At 38.9% G+C, this 27,473-nt stretch overlaps 1 protein-coding gene across 1 annotated transcript in view; it reads right to left on the reverse strand.

Annotated features, from left to right (window-relative positions):
* Positions 1 to 27,473, reverse strand: part of Dally (division abnormally delayed protein) — a 132,419-nt gene that overhangs the window by 87,738 nt on the left and 17,208 nt on the right. The window contains exons 3-4 of the mRNA XM_076388153.1: positions 5,309 to 5,879; positions 2,701 to 2,902 (exon numbers count right to left, since the gene is read on the reverse strand). Of these exons, the coding sequence (XP_076244268.1) occupies positions 2,701 to 2,902; positions 5,309 to 5,879 (773 nt within the window). The remainder of the gene's footprint in view (positions 1 to 2,700; positions 2,903 to 5,308; positions 5,880 to 27,473) is intronic.

Below are 27,473 nucleotides of genomic sequence, written 5' to 3' on the forward strand. Positions count from 1 at the left end.
ATTATGTATTTGATTTATGATAAAATACCAGCTTGCAATGATATGTATAGAGACACGGCATGTATCATCTTATGTTTCCCAGAATTCATACATTTTTATCAAATTAGGACAGATACCTATAAGTTCAAGCTATAGAGGTAAACTTCGACTTGCAGAGATTTAGTTATTTTAAATTCGAGTTATAGAGTTAAAGAGTGCACCTAAATGTGTGGTAAATAATTCGAGTTAAAGTAAGTTTTAGAGATTTTCGCAGCGGAACAGAAAGAAGCGAACAAAATTTTCGGATTAAAGAGGTTCGAGTTATCTAGGCTCCACTGTATCAGTAAGAGGAAAAGTATTTTTTCTCGAAACCTCTTCAATCGATTTTTTAAAAACTATTTTAGTCCTGATACTACCCAGACCTTAAGACCATAAGTTTCCAATGAGGAACATTAGAAAACGCTGGGGATCTTATCTGAAATTTTTCAATTACCGAACATCCCTGCGTTTCAAATATTCTACGATATAAGTTTGGATATAAGAGTCTCTGAGCGGATGGCGGGCCGGAAATTCGTATAAATTATAGGGTACTCCGCATAAGTCGACAATTACGACCTCTCGAAATGCATCGTTTCGGAACTCGGGATCGCGATACGAGCACTCACGCCTATATCGCGCAGCCTTCCTAAATTCAAGATTAAGGAGCAAGTTCCCACAAACTTCTCGCAATCATTTATATTAACAGGCCGTAATCCGCGTGCACTTTGATATATCGTCTCCCCCGCAAATTGGCTCGACCCGTTTCCCTCTCCCAAATAAAAAGCGAATTTATGGAAATACGTACAGAATGCGCGGCATAATAAGCTCGTCGTTTCGGGGGCTCCTCGCTGGCCGACTCTAATATCAATAACAATGAAAACAAGAATATACCACGCACAAGTCTCGCAGGTAGATGTGCAGCCGCGATGCGATTCGAGGGGCAAACAAAAGGATGAATAGGATCGAAGGAATTCCTCGGCGATGCCCAAGAAATCGAGTGGAATAGTCGCCAGAAGCGGTGCCATTTATTCTCTCAAGGCACGCTGAAAAATTTTTCGCTCTGCCACGTTATCGCCAGATTTGTCTCCATATACAGTGGAACCTCGAAGTTCGAACATAATCTGTTCCAGGATGGAATTTGACTTTCATGTTGTTCGACTCTCAAGTGAAATTTTGTCGTTTCAAATAGCTATGGTAAATGTCCCAATATTGGATGTTTAAGATACATGTACCAGTAAGTACCAACGAAGGGTTGTGGTTTATTAATATTTTGTTATTATTAATACTATTATATTATTATTATTATTATTTGCACCACTCAAAGAGCCATGTAACTCTTTTTATTCGAGCTTCAAAGCAGAATTTCCCACAGATTTTTCGTTCGAGTTACAAATTACTTGAACATCAAAGCGTTTGAACTTTGAAGTTTCGCTACCTAGCAATCTGTTTCAAGTTCCTTCAGGAATACTAAATTTCAAAATTTTTTTAGTCGCGCATAGACAGAATATCACTTTGAATTTCAACTTCAATTTTAATTACACTGCGTTTGAAACAAGGACGATACCTCGTGAAAGTTTGACGAAACACAGCGATCATATTTCTGTCAATTTAAATGCAGGTCTCGAAGAAAATAAGAAACTGAACGCATTTAGCTGCAAATTGCAGGCTCGTACGTTTCAGTCTGCCCGTTTAATCAAAGCTATGAATGAAACCTCGTTTAAGCAATTAGGTTCGATGACAAACGGGTCTGTATTAAAGGAAAAAGAAAAAAACAGTGAAAAGGAACGTGACTTGTACCGTATTCCCACGCGAAAATGTTCTACAGAAGGTGAATGCTCTATCGATCGGGATAATTATTAGGATGATTATCAGCTGTGTACCGTCGCGCATAAAACACTCACGTAATTATAGAGTATCAACAATATAAAAGAGTATAAATGTAAAGTCGTCAGGCTGGGAGACCGAGCATAGGCTACTTTGAAAGTATAACGATGCAAATGTCTCCGCGAATGAAATATTCAGACGCTGGGGATGGCAGAAATCAGGTGTAGGGTTAGAACTAGGGTGAAACTATTCGAATATTTTGATACTCAACTGTCTTATAGTCACTAGGTTACATTTCGAATAATCGTCCTAAAATATGGAACGAATTCTAAACTTTCCTGTGCAAATCTTTTTTAGCGACTCCAAAAACTCTTTTCCTTTTTACTCAATTTGAAAACTATTATAATTCGAATGGAATAAATTTTAACACCAGACTTTGTATGCAAAATTTTAACAAACCTTTTCGAAAGAAACTATTGTGGAAATTAAGCTCCTCCCATGGTGTCACGAGCGAAGATTTAAGTACGCTAAAAAACCTCAGTGTAAAAACATGTTCTTGTCGAGAGAAGCATTTAAAGTGAATAATAGAATCCAAAGAACCTTGTGGTCCACATTCTGCTTACCACGATTACACATTCTAAAGTGCAAACATTTGAATACCCAGAACAGGCAGAATCGTCCATTATTATTTGAAATCACAGTGTTTTCTTAAATCTTTTTCTTCCTCAAAAAATAGAAAACAGAGAAGGAAAATTACTCTGTACCTAATCAATACCTTCAGTAGAAATTTAACGTTCATGTGAGACACTAATCTGATTTTATGTCGATACCAGTTGGGAGTCTTTCAGAGCTACTCACCATCTCCTCCAGCACAGGTCCATTCCCCATCGCGTACATAATGGCGTCCGAAATTCTACTGTCCAATTGCCTGATAGCTTTCTCGGCATTCAGACCCAGCGGATCGTTATGACCGTCCACTGCCACGACAAGCCTCTCGACCGTTTCCACATAGCCCGACCAGGCGAGGTCCAGTTCTGACGCTGGCTCGGTCAGACAGCCTCTGCAATCAGATTATTTTGATAATGATGACGATAATAATATTTATTAAGCAGTTAACATACTTTCGTAGATTGAAAATAAACATGTAGAGAGATGTACAGGGTGAGTCTCGTAACACGATGAGTTCAAATGTTGAAATAATTCGTGAATTATTTGCTGGGCCAAAAAATTCTTCAAACAAGGGTTGCATGATTTTCAGAGAGGCATATGTATAATAGAATGATTGATTTTTCGTTGTTTTGCTTTTTTCTTGATACATGAAATGCCTGATATTTCTTCTTGAATTTGGATAATATATCAAACTATACTAAGAAAGCAATATTAAGTACTTAAGGATGTATTCTGATCTAGAGAGTCAATTTTTAAGCCTTTTTTAGGAATTTCTTTTTCGAAGAAATCAGTAAACTGCTTTGTATTGTTTAAAGTACTCCAAATAGAGTAAATGTATGCGCAAAAATTGAGTTCAAATCAGTCTACTAACTTCTTTTAAAAAATGAGCGTCTAGCCTAGAATTAGTCTAGCCCCCTTATATGCATAGTATATTTTTGCACATATTTTTACCTTACTATAATAAAAAAGAGCAATGTGCTGCAAACAAAATTAAATAAATGAGCTCTGGAATTGGCTTGTTTACAGATGCGATTATATCTGATTTATATGTATACATTACGTCACGTATTCCTCTGTTTTGATGATGGACACTGGACTTAAAAATAATTTGTATCATGAACTCATCGCCAGTCTGATTAATAGAATTGGTCCTATATAATTCTGATTACTTATACACAATTGATTAAATTGATGATGGGTTTATGGTAGTAATGACGAACAACGAAGAGGTTGTTACACGAGATGAGTCATCTACTAAAGCGGATTTAATATAGAAGATGAGCTTCAACAAAAAGTGCGAAAATCTTCAGAAATCAAAAACTACATCATGAATTTTTTCTATGATTTAGCATCTACTAATTGCAAATAGTAGATACCTAGATATAATGCGAATGGAAATCGTGTTTCTAGTTCATTCAGGCAATACTAGCAGCATAGGAACCATCAGTTAGCGGGAAAATAGCGAAGGGATTAAAGGTGAAATGGATCAGCCGCGAATCATCCACAATACCAAGTGGTTCAGACCCAAAACGCATTTTGGTTCACACCCACGTGCCTTTGGTATATTTAGACGCCGAGTGAGCGATTTCAGTGGTTTCGTCGGTCGAGTACGCGTACGCAATAAATTAACCGCAAAAGAATCACCCTAACCTCAGGAATCCGGAAATCGATCGATCAGACTGTTTGCGGGTATTTACGATTCACATCTTATGAATTTCAACAAATTTGCTCGTCTCTACTTCATTTTGCCTAGTTACTCGTGAAGAATTATTTTTGTTCCTCTTGACTCTCGAAACACGCAATTCTATAGTCTCTTTAAATTCTCGTCTCTATTTAAATATTTACTTTTATTGAAAATAGGTATCAGAATTATCATACTTTGCAACATGTATTTTATACTTCACGTGAAACATAGCAAGTAGATATTAAAAAAGAAATTAGAATTACCAAATTCAACGAAAAAAGCATGTAGGTAATTATTGATTAAAACTTTATTGAGTTATTTTTAAATTTCTTTGCACGTAATTTTGAGGCTAAGTTATATTATGTACAGTTATATGTACGTTAATTAACCACTTATTCAGTTAAATTAGTAAATGTTTATATACAAAATTCTAACTTTTTCTATATCCTAAGTTTAATGGAACACACTGTTCACAACATGGAAATTAAAATTACGCTACTTTACTGTGCTTCATGAGTTAGAAAGACTATAGTTCTTTCAGCAACTGGAATTTTCAACAAACAAGCTTTATTCACTTCTGAAGACTATAACTTTAATGAACTTGTAAACTTCTGTGCAAATTTAATTTTGCCAAGAGTTCAGAAAAGTTGAAGGCGATGAAAGAATTATGACTGTGAGAACTTTTTAAAGAAAACGTTAACTGTGTAACCATAAAATAGTTGATTAGCTATCAGTATTAAGAACCCTTCTTAAATCATTGAAAAGCCTAACGAGAACTTCTGGTAAAATAATTTCATTATTTCCAGTAAACTACTATTAAATCGTACCTGAATTCTCAATGTTCTATTTTACTCTCATTTCTATTATACCGAATAAATACTGAACAAAATAAACTCCGAGTAATTGACGCTCAATTAATCGAGATTTCACGCTATTTCAAGAATCAGGCAAGAAGAGACAGTGACCTTCTACCATTCCCAAGATCGCAAAGCAACGATTCCCAAAGAGCCATGAGACGTCACGATGACTAATGCGATCGAAAATGAACAAAGCCCAGGGTGAATAGATTGGTGAGGTCTCAGTAATTAGGATAGTCGGATGCATCGTGCTCACCTCATGACATTAGTGCAGAATCCGCTGCAGGGGCTGACAGCGGGACCAATCCCCTTGCACCTGGGACAATAGGTCATCCTGAGCAACGCACCGTAGCAGGCTTCCTGCTGTGGACTGCTATCGGAAAAGAGAACGCTGTCGGCAGTGTCCAGGACCGTTTTGCCGAGAGTCAACGCCTGGACGAGCAAACGGGTCGCCTCGAGGCTCTTGCTCACAGACGTCGAGATCTGCTTCGGTATCGTGCCGAACGGCTCGATTTCGTCCATCGTCTCGTACAGGCAGGTCTTGAACTTCTCCGTGAAGTCCTGCTCGCTCTGGTGGGGGTTCACCGCGTTGTGGTACGCGATCGGGAACAGTTTCTTGAAGAACTCGATGAACCGTTCCTGGAGCATCTCCCGTATCAGAGGCTGCTCCGAGCCGTCCGACGTGTTCTGATACGACACGTAATCGACCATCGCCTGGTACAACGCTTTTATCGAGGGCTTGCTCGAGACCGCCATCGTCCGATACACTTGGTCGAAGAGGGTTAGGGTTTTGTTCTCCGACTGTCTGGCGAGCATCGTCACGGTCTCTGCAAGCAAAACCGTCATCGGTTCGATTAAATTCGTCACACGGACGCAAATGGCCAAGTTCCAGCAGAGCTGGGCAAAACGTAATCCGATTAGCGATTAGAGTGAAATGTGACTGACATGAAATGAAGCAGATAATCAATTGCTCGTTATGGTAGAATCGACTTGGTAGCTGGTAACGAGTAATCGTGAGAAATCATTTTTTTATTTTTCTCACTCTTTCTTTCGTATCTGTGGTTGCAAGTGGTGCAAGGCAAAATGAGTATACTTGGTTTCTTATACAGGGTGGATCACGATATGTGGTCAGCTTTATCTGAACCAAAGAAATATTTTAAAAATATTATTTGTTTTAGTTGAAACAATGTTCAAAATGGTGTCTACTAACTGATAATATCTACTGGCGTTATTGAACAATTAATATCAATACATTAACAGCTCTGGGAAGTATACAAGAGCGTGGCTTGCGAATTCTCTTTAGTAGAATTTTGCAAAATTCTTCTAAGAGTTTTCTTTAGTCGTTTTAGGTTCAAAAAAAAATACTTATGATGGTTGCTGAATTCGTCTCAGTATCCGCTAAATGATGGGTGTAGAAAAATTAGAGGTTTACCTACAAAAAACTGAAGGTGATCTTGCAAACTCTGGGGGAAAAAAGGGTTGACAACAAATTTATTACAATCATCTTAAGGCTTCCATTGAACCATGTTATATTAACTAAAAAATTTCCCATCGAACCAGTAGAATAATTTAAGCTGATTACGTTTCATGGCCCACCCTGTATACTTAAACACGTAATTATTTTCAATAATCGATTACAGATGTAATCGTAAAAGAATCAATTACTGCCCAACTATGGGTTTCAGGTACAAAAACGGTTACAGGAAATAGTAATGATTGTTTTTCTGTACCTATCGATAAATTAACGAATGCTTGCAAACTTTATCTTTGTGACCATGAAACACATTTTCCTCTGCCGTTTACGACAGTTTTGCGAATCATCAGCTTGTGTGAATCTGTGGTATATAAGAGAACAGGTACTAGTAAAACGTATCCCGTATTACCGCCAGATATAAAGACCTAAAGATCTTGCACAGAGGAAAATTTCGTAGTTATCGCAAGGGCACATCAATCGTAAAAGTATCGCAGTAACAGTAACAAGTTCCTCGAGGTAAGTGGAAATTACAAGGGTGAGAAGACTTTATAGTTAGAGCAACGGCGCGTGGATCGTAAAAGCGAGGCAGTAATGCTAACGAGACCATTTAGCCAAGTAATCGGGATTTATTTGAGTACGATATGTCATTGTTAGTATAATCAGGAAAAAATTTTGTTATACTCTTCAGCCCGTGAATATTTCTAATTCTCGTAGAATCTTTTAACCATACTGCAGCGTTGTTCAAAAGCTACAAGGTGAATACATTCATCCCAAGCGGGCGAAGTAAAGAACCATAATATAATGGAGACAGCAGCAAGAGATTAGCCGAATAGAGTAGGATTTAATCACAGCAATCCCCAGCATAATTCACCCCAAGCGGATTCAGCAGATTTGACACACTAACTCTCGAATGAAATAGCTACAATACAACATCTCACTGCGAAGTGGATTCGCAAATTCTAGGATGAACCTGTTGCTAGACGCTCTAGACAGCCACCTAAGTTTAGAATTTAGATATTGCGCAGCCTGTGTGTATCGAGCTCGCGGTACGTTCAAAATTCAAACAACCGAGCTCTCCAACGAGACCAGCAAAACTCGAAGACGTTCCCAACGCTAACCGTTAGGGAAGCGCGTTAAGAATACCATCGAAACATCGAGCAAGCAAACATCCAAACGTTACACAGACTGATGAGTCAGTTGGTGGTTTGATGTTCCAGTGAAAACAAATATAATCGTATTACAGCAGCCATCAAAGAATAATGGAGTACGGTGTAAACCAGGGCGAAGCATTCTGCAGCCTTCAGAGGATGACTAAGAACAAATTGCCTGCGCGAACAGGGACCACGTATCATTCGTCCCCTTCCTCTTGGAGGGCTGGAAATACCGTACGAAAGAGGAAATCGAAGGGCAAAAGGAGAATAATAGGACGAAGGAACGCAAAAGAAATGTCGAGAGCGAAAGGATTGGAGGGGACGAGGAAGGTGGGCATGTAGGAAGGTGGAAGAAAGAAGGAAAGGAGCAACGTTGCAGTATTTGCTATCCAGATCTAACTCGATTCGTCGGTGTACCTCTCACGACCCGCTCCTCCGCCTTCCCTTCTTTCTTCTCGGACACTTCTTTTACCTACGTACGATTTCAGCGGGTTCTCGCTCCACGTCCTAAGGCACTTGAGGCCATTCCGCGGCACAGAGGAGAGAGCTTCGGCATTCCTCTCGCCGGTCATTTTATTTTAGCGCCACCGTGTGGGAGAGAGCCTTTTTATCTCTCTCCCTCTCCCACGACCTCCCGCCGTCTTTCTCTCGATCCCACCGACTAGCTGGCTCTCTCTCCTCGGATTCTGCGTCCGCGACAGCCTCTCTGTCCCTCCGCTCCGCAGGCTTGTTCTCGTGCGAGGCCGATGGACCGACGATGCCTGTGTGCTTGCAGGCTACCCCGATGGTGGCCATGCTGAGGAGGACGGAGGAGTGCAAAAGGTGCGTGGGAACTGTACCACGCAGCTTCGTCGCTGGGCCGACGGGGCCAGCGAAATTTTAAACGCTTTCTGCTACGAGGCGAAGAGAACACCGTGGTAAAAATAATTTCAAGTCTTTAGCCTTCGCCTGGTGGCGTAAGGTTTAACCAGAGGCAATTACAATGGTAGGTTCAGTTAGAGGTCCTCTCATTTGTGTGGTTATTTTGGTGGTGTAGGATTGAATGAGTAAGGCGAGGAACAGTGAGTCCTGAGCGAGTAATTTCGAAATCAATTTGAAATCAATTTTCAACTGTGAATAGGTAATTGTAAGATACGAAGATTGGTTGAAATCTATTAATATTGAAGGTTTATGAAATTATTATGATGTTAACTGGAATGTAGAAACGAGATGTGACATGTAATCCCAAGTTTTATTTAAATGACAGCAATAATGAAAATATATTACGTGAAGTCTAGACTCCCTGTCAATAGTTGAGGATTAAGTTACACTGAAAACAAGTGGACTTAATATCAGTATACTCTGGCTCTGGGGTCCAGATATGCGAAATGCACAGAACTACACAATGGGATCAAATGTCTCAAAGTGTGGTTTTTGGGCGTGTACTGTTCTATAACTCACTGATTCAATTATATGACAGATATTAGATGTGTGTTGTTATATTCAGTGGACTTTGGCACGCAGAGTGATGTTAACGTCATGTCCTCAGTTGAAACTTATGTATAGGCATTTCTATCTACATTTGCAGGTTTCAATGAAAGTGGAATTCAAACTGTAGCGTTCTCCCACTACCACTTGTGTCTATCCACAAGTAGCAATTAAAATCCAAGTTTGAGTAGTACCCTCAGCTAGAACCTAGCAAAGTTATTAAATAGAAGCCAGTTCGGGAGATTTAAAAGATCTCCAAGGATTAAACAATTTTCAGCAATTCCAGAACTGATGACAAACAATTGGTATGCCTCCTCATCTCTGCAAGGCATTAGTAATTATATAAATCAGTACTCGTTCCAGAGGCGCTCTGTATAAAGCATCAAACCTGGATGGACCAAGGTACCCGAATATTAATAGCAGCAACTGTGCATATCATGTTCGCCCTAATAAACTCGTGACTGTTGCATTAACAAGCATACGTACATGCATCTCCTAATGTTACAATTAGAGTCGATTTAGATATATGCATGCTATATCCGTTCTACATTTCTCATTCAGAGAAGTACAACGACACAAGGGGAGTTCGCTGGACCGCGCGGGTAAGAATAGACTGAGCCGTCATGCTTCAAGTTTATTCGAGAATTTCTCGCGGAAAATAATGCCGGCTGAGACACTTAAGCAGCCGCGATAAGAGAGCCATTCCGTGGAATCAGGGAAATATCAAGCCACCAAACGGCTGTTGTATACTTGATACGAGGGTATTTCTTAGACATAGTACCACATCAGTAGCCAGCAAAATGGCTCCATAAAATCGTTAAGAGAACAAGTAATATCCAAATCCCGCGTTCAAAATTCGAGAACACGCAATACAGTGTTGCACTCCACCGAGTTTATAACATGGACCACATTTTCCAGGCCAACTTATGCTCACGATAACCCAATTTCGTCTGTTTAAATAACACTCTTTCACTCTGAATAATTTCCAGTTGTAGTGTATGCAACAGTGAAGCTGTAGCGAGGACATGCTCGATTTTAAATCTGCGCGGTATATTAATCGAAGAACAAAGGATCAAAGATTGTTTTGGTGGCGAACTCTTGGGAAAGAAGATGAAGATAAAGCAGGTGCGTTCGTCTAGTGTGCGAACGCAGACGGAACTTTCAGATTCTGTTATCTGCGAGGAAGTAGCCATGTTTTTACGATGGCACGAGTGGTCGAGTTTAATTATGTGCAGATAGGCAAAATAGAAAGAAAGAAGAGCCGCCTCGAGTAGCCTGTGAGGAGCTCTTATCCCTCTTTCGAGTGGCCCCAAAGAGCGACGAACGCATCTACTCAACGACAAGAGAATAATTATTAACGAAATAGTTCGCGGTCTTGGGGCACCATACTGATCGTGACTAATATAAGGCTAATTAATTATCCATTATCATAGTCCAGAGAAAATCTAATTCCCCACGCCATTACCGCTCTGCAGTTCGTTCGACGAGATTAAAATTAATAGGATTACGCTGCGCGAGTCGCTTTGAGAATTTTCGTCCGATTGCCAACCAATGAATAAGCTTCTCCAACGTCTTGTGGATTGAATAACGTTAATTATTCGTTTTAAAGAGACTTCAATGCATTTGCTTGCAAGAGATAGCAGTGACAGACGAAATAATGCAAGTCATAGTGGATTCGATATGAACTTCGCTTGGGTTAATTGCAAGAATAAATAATTAAAGCAATCAGCTTAATTAGTTGGCTAGAGTCGTATTAATTTGAAGAAAATTGGGAAGATTAATTTAAGAAATGTGGATTTCTACAATTAATAATTTAATATAAGGATTTTCCAAGCTAAGAAGAAACCAGTGTGTCTGGTTTCCTTTAGCTCCACGAAGTTCGATAGAATTCTACGCCAATGTACATTTTTCTATACAGTAAGATTGTGTAATATAAAAGTTTCTAAGTTTAAGTGGCTGTCACTGAAGGCCGCTAGGTTAGCACAAAGAGCAAGCTAGTTTGTAAGCGGAAGGTTGCCAGAGTTGTTCAAAAGTTCCTGTGTGTGACAGCAACTTCTGGTCTGGCCGAAAAGATATTTTTAACAATTAGAATTGTTACACGCGCAAAAAATAGCACTTTACATTTGCAGAAACTGTTAATAATTTTAATGTATTGAAAGCTTTTAAGTTTATTACAGATTTCCAGACAACTGTATTGGAATAAAATAAAACAAAAGGGACACAGAACTAAAATACTTTTTCATCTTCTAAATTTTAACTGTCGACAGTAGTGGCCAATAAAACTGCAACACTCGCTAAAAATACTATTTGTTAAATATGTGTAGGAGTAACTATAAACGCGAGATCCAAATATATCTAAACTGTTATATAAATTAAAATTTTAAGTGAAAGAAAGAGAATTAGATTAATGACAAATAACACACACTTACACAGATTATTTCTCATATGAGTGTCAAATCAAAAGCATTGATATTTGAATATTTGTAAATTGATTAGTAAATAGAAATAAACTGTGGATGTAATTGTGAACTCAATTTTTTTAAATAAATACTACTACAAATCTATTTCAGGCAACTTACTTTACTTTTAATATTTTGTACATTATTGCACATTATGGGAGTTCTATACCCCTTAAAACACTTAAATTTTTATTTGATTAAATCGACATTAACACGAAATTAATGGATAATTATACAATATGAAGAAAACAACAATGATCTAATATTAATTCTGCAATAATAAAAATGAAGATATAAGACACTATGGAGTAGCAGTGCCCAACTATTTATTCACATATTTTCAGTAGATCAAACGATCTGAACTCAGCGCTTTGCCCAAGCTCCTCCCACGACACCTATGAAAGGGTGAAAAGGTCATTGATTATCCGAGAAATTCGATTACCCGGCCATCGCGCGGCTAATTACTCCGGATAACCGACGCTCTACCGTGCCATCCAAAACTCTGTCACGTTGGAAATTTGACGGTACCGAGGATAATTAATTCATCGCCTACTCAGCGAAACCTGTTTCACCGGGCGAACAATTGTGAGCTGACCGCCCACGTTCCTTAGTGACCTTAGAGCCAAAGGCGGCCGAACGTGGCTGCGCCTTCGAACCTTCGATCTGAGGAATCGAAGACGGCTTGAGCCACGAGGACCATCCCTAGCCGTGAAAACGCATTTTCTGATCATCGAGAATAGAGTAGGCAAAGGCTGAGAGCTAGAGACATCTACTATGAATCTGTGGAGTGTGTAGAGAGTGTCAGAGTAGACAGGTCACCTGATTTTATGATGTTTCAGCGTGGACTGTGGTCACGTCGTCTCGCTTTTCACCATGGACATGTTCCCATAAGTCACTTATTTAGATAAGACAATGAATAAAGAATCCCCAAAAAGAGCTAACTCGAAATTTCTGTACTTGTACTACTTTGTAATTCTGTACTGTAAGTCAGGATCGAATTAAGGTTCTGTGATTCTCAAGGTTTAGTGACAATTGATGTGAACACTTGGTATGACGAATGATGGGGATGAAGAGAAGTGATGTGTTTAATGTTATACTAAAATATTTTCTACTGTTTGGAAAGATTTGATAAAGAATAGCTGTTTTCAAACTCGGTTCAGAGCAGTATTGCCAAATGCCAGGACAAGTCTTCCAATGACGTGCAATAGAAGATTAGGGGTACTGTAGACAATGCAGTCAAATATCGTGCGGTACCTCCATTATTCTACTTTACGACGTCACTGGAAGACATTTTGTCCAGGCATCTGATAATACTGGTCCAAAGTAAGCTCCAAACTACTTAAACCAGCTGTGCAAAGCAACTGTGATTAAAATTTATATTTTATTGCAATAATGTTTCTCTAAGTAGGTTTGCAAAAATTGACTTAAGCATATTTGAAAAATGAGTGAAGCTTAGAACTGTACCCAGCCATTCTCCTTTAATCACTAGCTGTCCTAAGTTCTATATTCGTCACGAAACTAGCGAATTTCTAGTTCCTCCCATTTTAAACTGCGTCCTCCGCAAGTCTGGTAAAGATTCTAAATAAACTGATTGTCAAGTTTACCCGAGGACTTGAAACGCACTTTACAACAGTAGGTTGCCTCGGCAACGAGTCGCGGGAACGCGACTTTCGTGTCCCTATCCTCGTGCTCTCCCTTTTTCATCGTCCTCTCGTTTTCGCAGCGCCTGTCCTCGCTTCACCCTCCCCGCCGTGTGAAATTACTATACACCGTCGGTGAATATAGCCAGCGTCGGCCATACATCCGACTCCATCAAGTCGCACGGCAGGAAAATCGCGCAGATAGCCGCGATATAGCGAGCTAGGTGCACGCCACGGCTTCCACCGCCTTCGTTCCTCTCTTCCGCGATGGTTGGGGTTAGGTTGGTCCCTGGTATAAACGTTCCTGCGCGCGTATTTACGTACGGGACTAACTTTGTCGGTCTGCACCATGTGATTTTCCCAGAGACGCCAACTTCGAATACCTTTCCCCCCTTCAGCGTGGTCCTCCCGACCAGCTCTGGGTTAGGACGCACTGGGACGAACTTTTCCCTCGGTTAAAGTCGTCTCTAGTCACCTAAATGTTCAAACTATTCGAATCAAGACGCTATATGACTCCTGGAGTTTATTCAAATGTATGATCGCGAGGTTAAGCGAAAATCCACATTCGAAATGTACCTCTTGCATTTTTACGCTCGCATCTGACAGTACTGGTTCCAGGATCGGGAGATAAAATGTTGTACTAACTCCAGATTTTCGAATTTGCATAGGAAAAGAACTGTGAGATGGCTGATAAAGACAGTCAACGAATATACAGACCTAAGTAGGTAATTGAAAGGAAGAACAGTTTGAGGTTTTGAAGAAAATTGAGAGATCACAGAAAATGTGGGAATATATTTAAGAGAGATAAAATAGCGAATTTAAAATATATTCTAGAACATTTCTGGTCTCTACTATAGGAGCATGTAAAAATTTTGCGATAGTTATGAAATTTTAATCACCCTTTGTTCAGATTTATAAAACAGAGAGAAAATATTACTAAATTATTGTTGCTTCGTCGATCTCCTTTTATTGAGAAATGTGGAGGTTTAAAATTTTGAAAATTTAAAGTCTTCCCTTTTCCAATTATCCATTAACAACCAAAACTAGTTCCAGATCCATTGTCAAAAGTTGCCAATGTGAAGGTTGACACGGTAATCGTAAGCAAAGGCCCATGGGCCGATGGCGAAGTTGGTAGGGTGAAATTTCGCGGGGAAACGCGATCCAGCGAAGTTGCAGGTATGCCGAATCCCCCTTTGGATTGCTTCAGGTTAAAGTGGACCTGTCGTCCATATATTCGCATAATATGCGGCAGACTAACTCGGCTGGCGAGCCCCTAGGGCCTCGAAATGATGTAAATGCGGAAATCTGATACTATTCTTCTTCCTCCTTCGAGCGCGAAATTTCGAACACAAGAATAAGCGTTTGGCGACCGTTCTTGGCGCGATCGATTTAAATCTATTCAAGCAGAACCCGCCAATGGCTGAACTCTCCAGAATTTTAAGATGCGTTCTCTCAATGGAACCTTGCGTGGGCTACTTCATGAATTATTGCGGGCTTTTTGGAAAAGTAAGATTTGTATTGTGAGGGAAAGATGGTGTTATGATTCCAAAATATTTAACCTTGTCTCGTGTCCTCTTCGTAGTATACGTAGGATGGTGCTTACTCAACATTTTTTTATGTAACACAAATCATGGTAGGGTAGGTCTGAGTTAGGTTTGAATTAGATAGGTAGTAGGCAGCTGGATATTTGGATTTAGCAGAAGAGGATCATGAAGAAAAAAATTGTGAGATAATTCTTTCATTTGGATAAATATTCTCTCTGACTAAAATTAAGCTTATGTCGTGACAATGCTATAGGTCCAAGGAAACATAAATGTATCAATAGCTAGTATCGAGGTAATACTATATCGTGGACTGTATTACAGAATTTCTCTAAAATTGTCTTCTGTTTTAAGACCCTTCTAAATTCTAATCCACGTCTCGCCGAAAACTCTCAATCAGTTCAAATCAAGAAAAGATTTTCTCCACAATTCGATAATAGGATTGAAACGAATAATTTACTGTAGCAAATCGTATGGACTCCGTATCTCCAGAAGAATGAGGCAGCAAAAATCGCGCGACGGGTGTTCAGCGAGCGTCGAGGAACACAATTATATTCGAAAAGCTTTAAAGCGTTCCCGGAGGAGCTGTGGCACCTATTCAATTCCTCGTCGGCCACGGATAATCCTCGATACGGGTACAGTTCTACAAGGCTCTAGGCACTTTACGTGGGTGGCAGAACGACTTGGTGATCAGGTAACGCACACAGCCGCGACGTTTCTCTGTGTCGGCCGTGTTCCAGCGCGCGTGTGTAAGTTAAACGGCTGGTTAAGCCTGAGATAAGCGAGATGACCTGTGTCGTCGGTAGCTTACAGGGCAATCTTTCTCTTATTTCTCCGTTCTCACAATGCCAGCGCCACTTTTTCAACCGTCTCTATCTTTATCGCTGCTCCTCGCGTATATCGCGCCGTTTCTTCGCCCGATCCCCCAGACCAAGAGAAAGTTCTAATGGCCTCGCAGATCGTCGCGGAGACATTTTCGCGACTACGGATAATTATTTTGCCTCGAAAGGGAGCTTGTACCGCGACAGCTAAACTTTAATGGCTGGTATTCGCGGCTGCGAAACGACCAACTGCTGGCCTGTTGAAAATGTTCGAGAGTTTGAGCTCAGAGGGACTTCTATTCAAATAGAGACATAAACGTTTCGATTGGTAAGCGGATCTAGAGTAATAACATCTTCTTTTTAAGAGTAGTAGTAAGTAAAAATATTATGTCATATTTTGGAAAATTTGTTAGGTTTAAGGTAAATGTCCCAAAACCTAGACACTTAAGATGTCAAACGTCCCAATAAGTACCTTTTTAGGTATTTATACAGGGTGTAACAAAAATGTCGCAGTTCCTTAAAAGGGGCGATTTAGGGGGTGATTTGAAACAACTTTTTCCTTAGCGAAAATGTAAGATGAGGCTTCGTTAACGAGTTATTAACGAAAAACACCGGCCAATGAGAGCGCGAGTTTGCCGCCCGAGCGACCGCGGTAGCGTTGGGTACGCGCGCTAGATGCTACAGTTGTACTCCGAACAAGAAAGTCGTCATACATCGAAGAAAATAGCATTAGTATGAAAACTGAAAGCGACATAATAAATAACACCGAGTCCTTTTTTTGTTTATCACTTGAAGTGAATAATTACTTAAAATCGAGGAAAACTACGTGCAACGTAAAAATACGAATATGTAAATCTCTTATTCGCATAACGTATAAACGAAAAAGCAATACAACGAAAAATAAAGGAAGAAGAGAACAAACTTCACCTGTAGTTTGTAAACCTGTGTCACTGGGTCACTGTACCGATCCTGGTCATCGACTGTCGAAATGGTTTATGCTAGGGCACGCGTTTAGGTAATTTATGGCTTTATTGCTTTGGTTTCGAAGGAGACATGATCTCGGAGTGTCCGAACAAAGAAGGTCTGAGGTGCTTAAACTACGTGGGGGGTACAAGGAGCTTCTTTGGAAAAATTCTACCCTGCCATAAACCATTCCAGAGGTCGATGACCAGTATCGGTACAGTGACCCAGTGACACAGATTTACAAACTACAGATGAATTGCATTTAATTCATTAATGATTATTATTTTTTAAATCTAACGCAGACTACTTTCAACGTTTCTATCTTCAACGTTAATTCTCCAATTCTCCGTTCATTTCTTTTGTTGCATTGCTTTTTCGTTTATACGTTATGCAAATATTTTCACACTAATGTTATTTCCTTCGACGCATGTCGACTTTCTTGTTCGGAGTACAACCGTAGCGCCCAGCGCGTACCCAACGCTACCGCAGTCGCTCGAACGGCAAACTCGCGCTCTCATTGGCCGGTGTTTTTCGTTAATAACTCGTTAACGAAGCCTCATCTTACATTTTCGCTAAGGAAAAAGTTGTTTCAAATCACCCCCTGAATCACCCCTTTTAAGGAACTGCGACATTTTTGTTACACCCTGTATATACTTCTTGACAGATGAATTGTACTCTAGCAGCTAAATATACCTACTATTTTATGATACTAGTATCTTTTTGTAAATTAGATATAGTAAAACAGAAACTAAGCTTAAAATTAAATAAAATAAGTGTTAGAGTCCAGATAGCGAGATATGGTCAGCTAGTACATGAAATTTTCCTTACACTTAATACATAAATAATTAATGTGAAGTTATTTAAAGCTTTGAGAAAACAAATTTCAAATTTCAAATTTCAAATTTCAAATTCCAAATTTCAAATTTCAAATTTCAAATTGTGCAAACGAAAGTTTCAAAATATATATTCTTTACTCATTTCGCCCCTTCCTCCAAAGAAAGACTTCTAGATCCGTCCCTGTTTCAATCACGTTTCACCACCGTCCAAACATTTATGAAAAGCAGCGTAAGTAGATCTTAAAAGCGTGTCCTTTACCTCAAGATAATCTTCAAAAGCCATGTGACTATAATTCTTAATTAAAGTGGTTGAGTTTTATCAATAATAATAGGATGAAATGTGAACCGGAAACGTGATCAATTTTCTCTGCTTTTATATAAACCATAATGCTTTTACTCTGCTCGTATTAATGAAGCTCGCCTTTCAGATAAAATTTAATCATTGTTTCCTCGAGAGCAACTCGGCCTCTCTGTTTGTTATATTAGCCACGCAGATGTCTTCATTATCACACGGTCAATAACGTCAATATTGGTTCTCCATTTTGCGTGTACGATCATGCATGCATTAATATTTACTTTCAAAGGTATTTAGCGGCTCTGGCGTACGTGCCTCTCAATTATTAGCTGTTTCAGAGCTGCGTACATAAAGAGGTTCATAGACCTTAATTGAAAGACAAATTTAATGGCAAGACACATATAATTATATCGCATAATTACCTAATCTATTTTATTATTTTTCAGCATGAGTATATAAAAGATCGTAAATAAAAACGAATGAGTATATCACTAGTTTAAAACGAATGTTACCACTACTAACATTTGAATCGATGAATTAAAGAATAGTACGAGTTCAAGAACCACATTTTAAGATACTTGATCCCAAAATATAATTCTGTACATTTTACGTATCTGGACCATAAAATCAAAGCGTATTAAGTCCACTTGCTTTCTTTGTGCCTTAATATATTTTGGCCCTAAGGTCTGATTTTGAGATTATTTGAAAATGGCTAATCTTGGTCATATGCTGTCTTTCAACTCATCGATTCGTTTACACTTTAAAATAATATTTTATAGAATATAGAAAACTCAATTAATTTTGCTTTCAATGATGTGTAATTCCTATTAGGAGTGGTACAGCAGAGTGTTCAGTTCGAAGCCGAAAGCCATCCATGCAGGAACGCTGTACGATTATAAATTATATTATCTGTGGAAGATATATCGCTGCCACGTATCTGTCATTGCGAAACTCGGTATACTAACGTAACATATGGTAACAAAAACAATTCATACATTCATGAGAGCAGGTGCTAACGATGTAAGCCATACATTCGCGTGTTTTGCTCGTATATGCCAAAAGTGACGTGTTTAATGTGCAGGGCACTGCGCTTCTGATGATATAACCGAGAAGACAGTAATGCTTTAAAGAATTCATTTTACGAATGATGCTTCATTTTTCTAGATGAACAACCCCAAACAGAGGCAATCTAGTACGTGATCCATGCTTTGCTGACTAACTGAAATTTATTTCCTTAAAATTGACTTCATTTTATTAAAAATGCAAAGTAAAACTGGTCTTCGGATCTACACATTTTTTGTCAAAAATCAGTGTAACTAAAAAGTCTAACAACGAATCACCTAAATTGAATTAAACCTGTATCTAATATTAAAATAAAAACTAGATGCATTTATTTTTAAAAGAAGCATCTCTAATTTTAGAACATCGTGTAAATAAAAGACCTGGTTTATACTTTTTCAATGAAATTTTAATAATATTACATGTATCTTGTACCAGCATTCTAAGCTACTACTATCAAAGTGATTATATCTTAAGGACTCCAAAAATCACACATCTATTTGAATGAGTAGTACCTACTATAACATTGTACAACTATGGATACTCCTCCATCCTAATTTAATCCTAACTCAATCATGTACTTGACATATTCATTGCACCTGGTGAAACAGAATAGGGGTCTAAGTGTGTAACGCACCAGGTGCGTTAGAAGATGCATTCTTGTTTATGTATGAGTCGTGTGTGACCAGTACGAAGCAGAAAGTCGATGTTAAATTACAGTGGCGTCAGTATTTAACCCTCTGCACTTGAGCTTTCTTTCATCTGAATACTATAACAACTTATACTTTTTCTTACATGGAAATAAAATTCCTTTGCTCTAAATAAGTTCAAATAGCGTAACAACGAAGCTATAACGACAAAATATAGGACAGTAAAACCTCGTTTATTTGAAGACTTAAAGCGACAGGACAGTTCCAATAATAGAGGTCAATTTGCATTTCCAGTGCATTTTCTTCTTAATTCGGATAATACTGCCCAACTATGGAGAAAGATAGTAACTACAGAAAAATGTGAAGCTTTTTGCATCTCTGAATAATTATGAACACTCTGAATCTTGTTTTAGTACAGTAGCAATAAAATGTTTTTAGTAAGTACTGCTTTTCTCCATAGTTGCGCAGAATAGAGGTGCGCAGAGTCTTAAGTAAAAATTCGTTCACATAAACGAGGTTCTATTATACAGGATGCTTCATAACATGTGTCCTACTTCAGGAGTCGATTGTATGCTTAAAAACAATGAAAAAAGAGGGTCCCACATCAAAGATTTGAGGCTTTCATGGCCCAGCATCATACAGTTCTCACTCTAGAGGCTTTCGTCTGTAAGGCGTGTCCTTTTGGAATAATTCTCTCAACGTTTCGCCAGCCTTGTAACTAGCTTCATCAGGGAGTCAAGAGACACACTGATACCAGTATAAGGGAAAATAATTCCAAAGGGACACGGCTTACACCCGAAAGCCTCAATAGTGAGAACTGTATGGGTCCCACGTGTTATGAAACACCCTGTACACTGTAGAAAAATCTTCATTTCGAATAGCCACGAGGTTCTCTCGAAACGGTTCTTCCAGCACAAAAATCGCAGAGCGAGGACTCACGAATCACGGATTTATCAGAATCCCAAAGAGAGCCGCGCGAATCTCGACTTTCTGCAGATACCCATCCGCACCTCGGAGCGAGCGCCGCGAATCGCTTCAATGAACGCTTCTTTCCGCGCGGGGACAACAGATCCGCGAGGATCATTAGAGATAAGAGCGGACCATTGTCCGCTTATAAACGTGACTCGTACGAGATAGCAGAATAGCTAGGCCCTGGGACAAAAGGAGAGGAGCCGGAAAAGAAGCCACGAGCCGAGATTCTTTCTTACGCTCCCTTCCGTCGCGGCAATTAATGGCTCGCCAACGTTAATTGTCAGCGGCGGTTTAATGCCGTGAGTTACGAACACGGCATTTTGCACATTTCCACCGCCAACCCTCGTCTTTCCACCCAGATAACTTGCCGCGTCGGCGAGACGCGATTGTGAGAGTGCACGGCGCTGAGAAAAGCTGCAGCCAAACTTTAGGGGCGTGTATAGGTAACGGTGGAGAAAATTTCGAGCCATGAATCAGACAATGTGGTAAACAGGTCTTCAGAAACTGGCACAGTGAGGGTCTAATCAGGCCAACGTCTAATTTCTTTCTTCGTAGCTTTTATAAAGATTTGTAGTTTTATGGAATATAGAAGCAGGGTTGCCACACATATTCCTATCTTAGGTATAGGGAAGGAAGAGATGGGTGTCTAGAAGCTTGACTTGAGCAAGAACTTAGGAATACAATACAATTAGACAACCCATTATTTCTTCCTTAACTCACAATTTCTCCCACCGTATTCAGGGAAGGGAATTGTGTGGCAACCCTGGGTAGATGTATGTAGAAACCTCCATTACTTTTTTACTTTAAAGGACCTAAGTTTCTCTAACATCTTTTTCTTATTTAGGCTCAAGGAATGTACTGAGAAAGTTTGGCACACAAAAACTGGAACACCTTGTATACTATAGAGTCTTTACTTAATATAGACTCAAAGTTCATTAACGATGAGTCTACAACAAGAACACATTTCTATCATCAAGTTGTGCAGGAAATTCACTTTTAAATGTATAAGTACGCGAATAATATTCGCTTGGTCCAGATTGTTCCAAACTATAGTAACATTTCATAAAATGGTTCTACTGGTGTGTATAAGAAGCTTAGTGATACCATGCATTTAATAATAAAATTACCACGCCTCTGTGGTCTCGTTTGCTCCAAAATGTTTCGAAGTACAGTAACATTTTGTTTGCATAATGGTATCGTATAATGCTTAAAACTGATTTTTGTTTCACGTTGCATTATGGGATTTAGAGAATCGTTAACACAGTGTGCAAACAGCAGATTGGATAGTGTGAATATCACCGTGCAAAATCTATTGAAAAATGTTTCGACGAACAGCTGGCGAGCAGCTGACGAACGCGCGGTGACCTGCTGTTGATTGAATGGGTAGTGGGAATCAATCTTTGCTTGTCGACATCAATCGAGACATGGAGACTGAAGTGATATACGGTATGCAAATTTAATGTTTTACAGTCTACAGAATAAAAATTATATCCTCCTTGTGACCTGTGTACATATACTACACTGTGTCTAATATAATATTTTATATACCTACTTGCTGAATGATCTCGGGTGACAGTTTAATCAGGAATCCTTTGCTGGAGTCAAAGCAATGATTCAATGTTTAGGCTAATCGTTTGGATGATAAAACAGAGGTATTTGATAAGAAGGCTTTATCAGTCACCGCTCTCATTGCCAGATCATTGGCCAAAAAAGGTCTCTCGCCTGTACCCCTTTCAGTCAGTGATTGATAAAGCAGTCGTGGATTAAGTCCTGCGCAGTAATAACACCTCCGACAAATAACCCGCTTAACAGTCGATCCACGACATCTTTTAAACGCAACGAGCGTGTGCCATGTTCATCGAGACATGGTAGAGGTGTTGCAAGATTGTATGCGTTTCGAATAATTCTAGGTCTCTTGTTTTATCCAATTCCAAGGAAATTAATTTTCTATATAAACCAATAATCGACATAATTAGGAAATTGCATTGAATCCCTACGTGTTCGGCTGAATCGCGTAACAAATACTTGTAAATACAAGAAAATGTATAGACTGAATTGATACATTTTAATTTTATATTAATTTGAATTTTCACCCAATTTCTATTTAAATTTGCAAGGAAAAGTACTGGCAGCATAACAAATTCATTTAATATGCACAATGTGACCTCGTTTTCGGTTCAAATCACTGTATCAACTCTTTAAAAAACGAGGAAACTGTAAACGTACGTTCTCTTCTGGTATAAAATGTCAAACAATACGAAATCATATTATCGATACAACCGCTGATTATGGATTCAAATAACGACTGAATTAAATTGTCATGCGAGCCATGCATTCCTATCGGCGTGATACGCATCGAATTATACACACATGCAGCCGATGTGCGCTGAATCTCTGCATATCGGACATATCCGTGATTCCTTTATTATCATTCATCGAATAAAAGAAAACCCGAACAGTATCCAACACAAACTTATACTGGAACAGATCCTTCAAAAGCAGAAAATACGCGAAGCAATTTCAGTTGTTAATATTTTGTGACCTAGTAATCATATGCTTTTAGATCAATACTACAAATTGGCAAAGAGTTCTTAAAGAATGATCAAATTTGAAGGACTACCTTCATAAGTGTTAATCTTTTCTACAGGACTTTAAGAGAAAGATAGAGGAGACGTCAAAATGAGTATGTACATTACAAAATGCTATACAAAATCCAAAAAATGTTACCTAGTTTCTTATTAAAAAATACAAAGTGCACGCTGTATATAAAAATATATAAAATATCAAAAGCAAAGTAGGTGTCCTGATATTTAAAGAATGAAATAGGTTTCTACTCTGATTCTATTTTTTAAAACGTATCTACAAAAATTTGATTTTGCATACATATCTGCAGTCTACTTATTAACAGGAAACTATTTGTACCAGTACTTTAATGTTCTTTATGGCGAAGCCTACAAAGATTTCTAGTCGACGAGGAACAGTATCAAGAATAGAGAGCGATCATTTGCATTCCGAAAAAGCATACAGCGCATAAATATACGCTAAATAAATGCAATTGCGTCTCGAAAGAAACGATCGACATGGTTTTATATACCCAATTATTTTCTCTTCGAAACACTTGGACCAGTTTCAGCAATGGGAAAGTACAGTTTTGAGAGAACCTGACCGTATCTTTTTCTTCAGAATTTATCCTCCTTGTTGATACTCTTTTCCCTCGTGAAATATAGACTATCTCGTGCGTATACAATTCATAGAAAGTTTAGAGGGTCGACAGGTTATATTCTATGCGAAAGTAACTTCCTGATAGTAAATTTTCAGACTTAGAGAACGTGCATATACATATGTATGTTTAGTCAATGTGACGGTCGATCGAGAAATACGATGCTACGTCCATATGCAAATAACTATAAATATATTCTCAGAGTATGTCAATCGGTAGTGTGTGTCCAGCGAGTCAAAGACAAATTAACTTTAGAATAATGAAGAAATACAAGAAATTTTAGAAAAATATGTCACCTTCTGGTATGGATGAATTTCGAAATTATTCAAAATTGAAGTGTTCTGGTTAAAAAAACCGTAAATGTCAAGAAGCAAATTTTTAAGACGAAAAAGAAACTCACATGACTTTTAATTATTATCATGAGTGATGCCATCTTTTAGTACTGTTGTAAATTGCAAACTCCTTAAGAAAGGAAATTATTCACAGTATTCTCAGTGGAGCAGAGAATATCTTCTGATAAAAAACAAAATACTTCAATTTTAGTACTTCTAGTCTTTCAACTATAGTTGAAGTATTTTTGAATAAACAAAACCAAGTGGAACATGGAAAGAAAAGACTGATTTATGTTGGAAGCATGTTAAAAAGCCTTAAAAATGAACTTAAGAATTATTAATCATAAAGACAAATCCCTAACTATATATTCAACTCTGACAAATTCTCGTAAAAACATCCTTCAACGCTCCCTAATCAATTTTTCACGCAACAAACGGAGCTCAGCCCATCTTTACGGACGCTCAAGTAACCATCGTAAATTGAATAAACGCAGGAACGAGATTGACAGATATCGCGGAGGATCATGGGAACGCGTTTGGAATCGGTGTCTGATCGAGGCAGAAGAAAGGAGAACAAGCACGTAGAAAAGTGCACCGAGCAAGAGATAGGACGTTTTGATAAGAGATTCCTTGCACGAGAGCCTCAGCCGCGTGGGCGGTTCGTTCCGGATTCCTTGACCACCTCCTCCCCCCTGCTGACCGTTCTTTAGTCAGTCCCTTTCGTCGTCCGCCTCCACTTTCGTCCTTCTCTGTCTCGTTCACGGCGCGGTAGGTGCGCGCCTTTGTGAAATCATCACTGAGCCGACCCTGAGACGTCTCGAGGGTGGACGACTACATTGCCTCCTCAACTACGTGCATCACCATTACACACCGCTAATTTGCCATCTCCTTTTGTATCTGTCTCTGTATACTGCTCCGCCGAAAGTTACTGCGTGAATCAGGCCCCCCCTCGGCACTAAATCAGTTCGACGCTTCGCCTTGCGGTATAATTACGGGAACAATATTCGATTCATCCTGATCGTCAAATTATTCCCTGACCCTTGTTTGGTGGGTGGTCCCTTCGATTAGCGAAGTGAATTTCATTCTTCGGTACAGAGACTAAGTTTAACCCTGTCTACAACTTGGGTCGTTTGTGGCCTGAATTATTTTTGCTTTTGGATTCTCTATTGCCTTGTTCAAACATTTTAGGTAATTTGTAACAGTGAAAAGTACTGGATGAAATTTTAGACACTTGGAAAAGTATTTAAGTATTGTTTTGGATTTTTTTAAATGTTAAAAGGTAAAAATAGGTGGATCTAAGTTGCAGTTGGCAATGCCAACTTGGTATTAGTAAAAATTAGGTTACAGAGGAAGGGTTAAACGTTTGTACTTGGAGATTTATGATTTTGTCTTCATGATATCGACTTGGAATCACCAGTATTGATAAAAGGATACTGATATACTGTGTGCAGTTAATTCAGAACTCTTGAGCATCAACTGTTGTCGAGAGTTGGGCATCAAACCTAATTTCGAAGTCATTAAAAACTTATAAACAAGCTTGCTAAAAAAAGATCCACGGTGCAATTAGCCAACCTTTTGAGTTTGCTTCGGCAACAATTTAATTTCAGACGTCGTTTAAAGCTAGTTTGTCTTGTTTACACTTCGTTTAATTTCGCGTTTTTTCCGTATCTGATATAACATGGGCGCTAAGTGTGTCAGATTACACGAAACTTACGAGCCACGCCTTTACCCAATTTATCTTTCTCGCTTGCCCATACAGTTCACGATTTCTATTGCTATTGCGCTGTCAGATTAGTGATACACAATTTATACTCGTAGGACATAATGATAGTTACCGAGCTATTAGTCGCTAATATTGGCACGACTACAGATCACTTAAATGTTTACAAGTCAATCTTATGAAAGAATTCATACCAAGCTATTATTAATCGTTTAAGAATAAATAATTATTAAGTAAATGAAACATTTGGGGCAATAAGGATACAAGCCATATTTATTAAAAAATAATGAAAATTAGCGACACTGTCCTCAGAAATCCTTGCTGCAGTTTAAATATTGCCATTATTTTGAGTCAACAAAATCCTTAGACCTAAGTCACACATAACATAACATTAGTAAATTTTTACTTGATTTCAGAATTTAATAAAAAGCTTTGAAGTCGATTTTCTTAATACAAGCCCAATGTGGCTTATGTCCTCATTGCTCCAAACGCTTCAAACAGAGTAGCAATAGAGTCCAAAGAACTAGAGCATAAACAGACGTAAAAACGAAGACTTTTAAGTAAACTGAATCCGAAATGAATGAGATTTCTAAGGTATGCACAATAATAAACTTGTTCAATTAAAACTCGTAATCTCTACCTAGATGATATGTTTCCATGGTTGACTTCACAGAGCAAACTTTGATACACCTTTCATGCTCCTCAAGATATGCATCCTACTTTCGCTAATGTAAACCTGTCTGCATGAACGCGCTATCTGTTCCCTGATAAGCTTAATCTTAAGGAACGAGCTATTTGTTCAACTTTTACATTCAATCCGAATATTTTCCACCTTTTTTTATATTCCTCGAGTGTTTCACTGGTTACTTAGGTATGTACACGAGAAAGACAAATCAAACTCTATATTAAAATTGAAACGGTGAATCGAAGGACAGTACAAGTCCCAAATTAGCCATTTTCAAATAATTTCAAGACTATATCTGGACCCCAGAGCCAATGTGTATTAAGTCACCCAGAAAACAAGTAATTTATATACACTCTGGCTCTGTGGTTCAGGTATGTAAAATGCACAGAAGTACTCGTTGGGATGTAATATCTCAAAATGAGGTTCCTGGACTGGTACTATTCAACAAATCGCAGATTCAATCATTTAGTATCTAATTTCAAAGTTACGTTGATACGAAAATTTCATTTGGGTAACGTTCTGTTCCCTTTCAGTCTAGGATCGTCGCTGCACCTACTCCTAATAGCTCGCGAAGCTTCAAAGCAAAATATTTCTATCCTATTCCCAATTTGACTAATTGGCCTCCCAGCAAACGATAACCACAGCCACGGAGGAGTCAGCGTCTCGTAGTCGATGGCATTGCGTAATGCCGAGAGAAATTTCGTCGGACGTTCTGTCACGGGTTTAAAATAAATTACCGCGATGCAGGCCGATGACCTGGCCCGCCCAGCACGTGCAAAAATCTTTTTCTCCCTCTGGCAGAGTCAGCTCTCACCACACGCGGAGCCAAAAGCATCCTAACAGCACAATTCGGTCACAAGGATGCCTAATTAAGAGCACTTTCGACCCATCGACAACGCTCAAACGCTTCTCCACGATTCGATGCTGAGAGGTAAACGCGCTCGTCCACGGAGACCGCGATATAACTCTTTGGGTTAACTTTATCTCGGAGCAGTTCACACAGCGGGATAATGCGCTCGTAAAATTAGAAATACTTCACGCTCCGTGACGCTTTGAGTCTTAACTATACCATTAAGTACAAACACGATGGTAAGTGTGTGAGTATTTAAACGCTTCCTCGAAAAATTCTGAAATGT

Source organism: Calliopsis andreniformis, chromosome 10 (assembly GCF_051401765.1).
Source record: "Calliopsis andreniformis isolate RMS-2024a chromosome 10, iyCalAndr_principal, whole genome shotgun sequence".
NCBI classification, from domain to species: Eukaryota; Metazoa; Arthropoda; class Insecta; order Hymenoptera; family Andrenidae; genus Calliopsis; species Calliopsis andreniformis.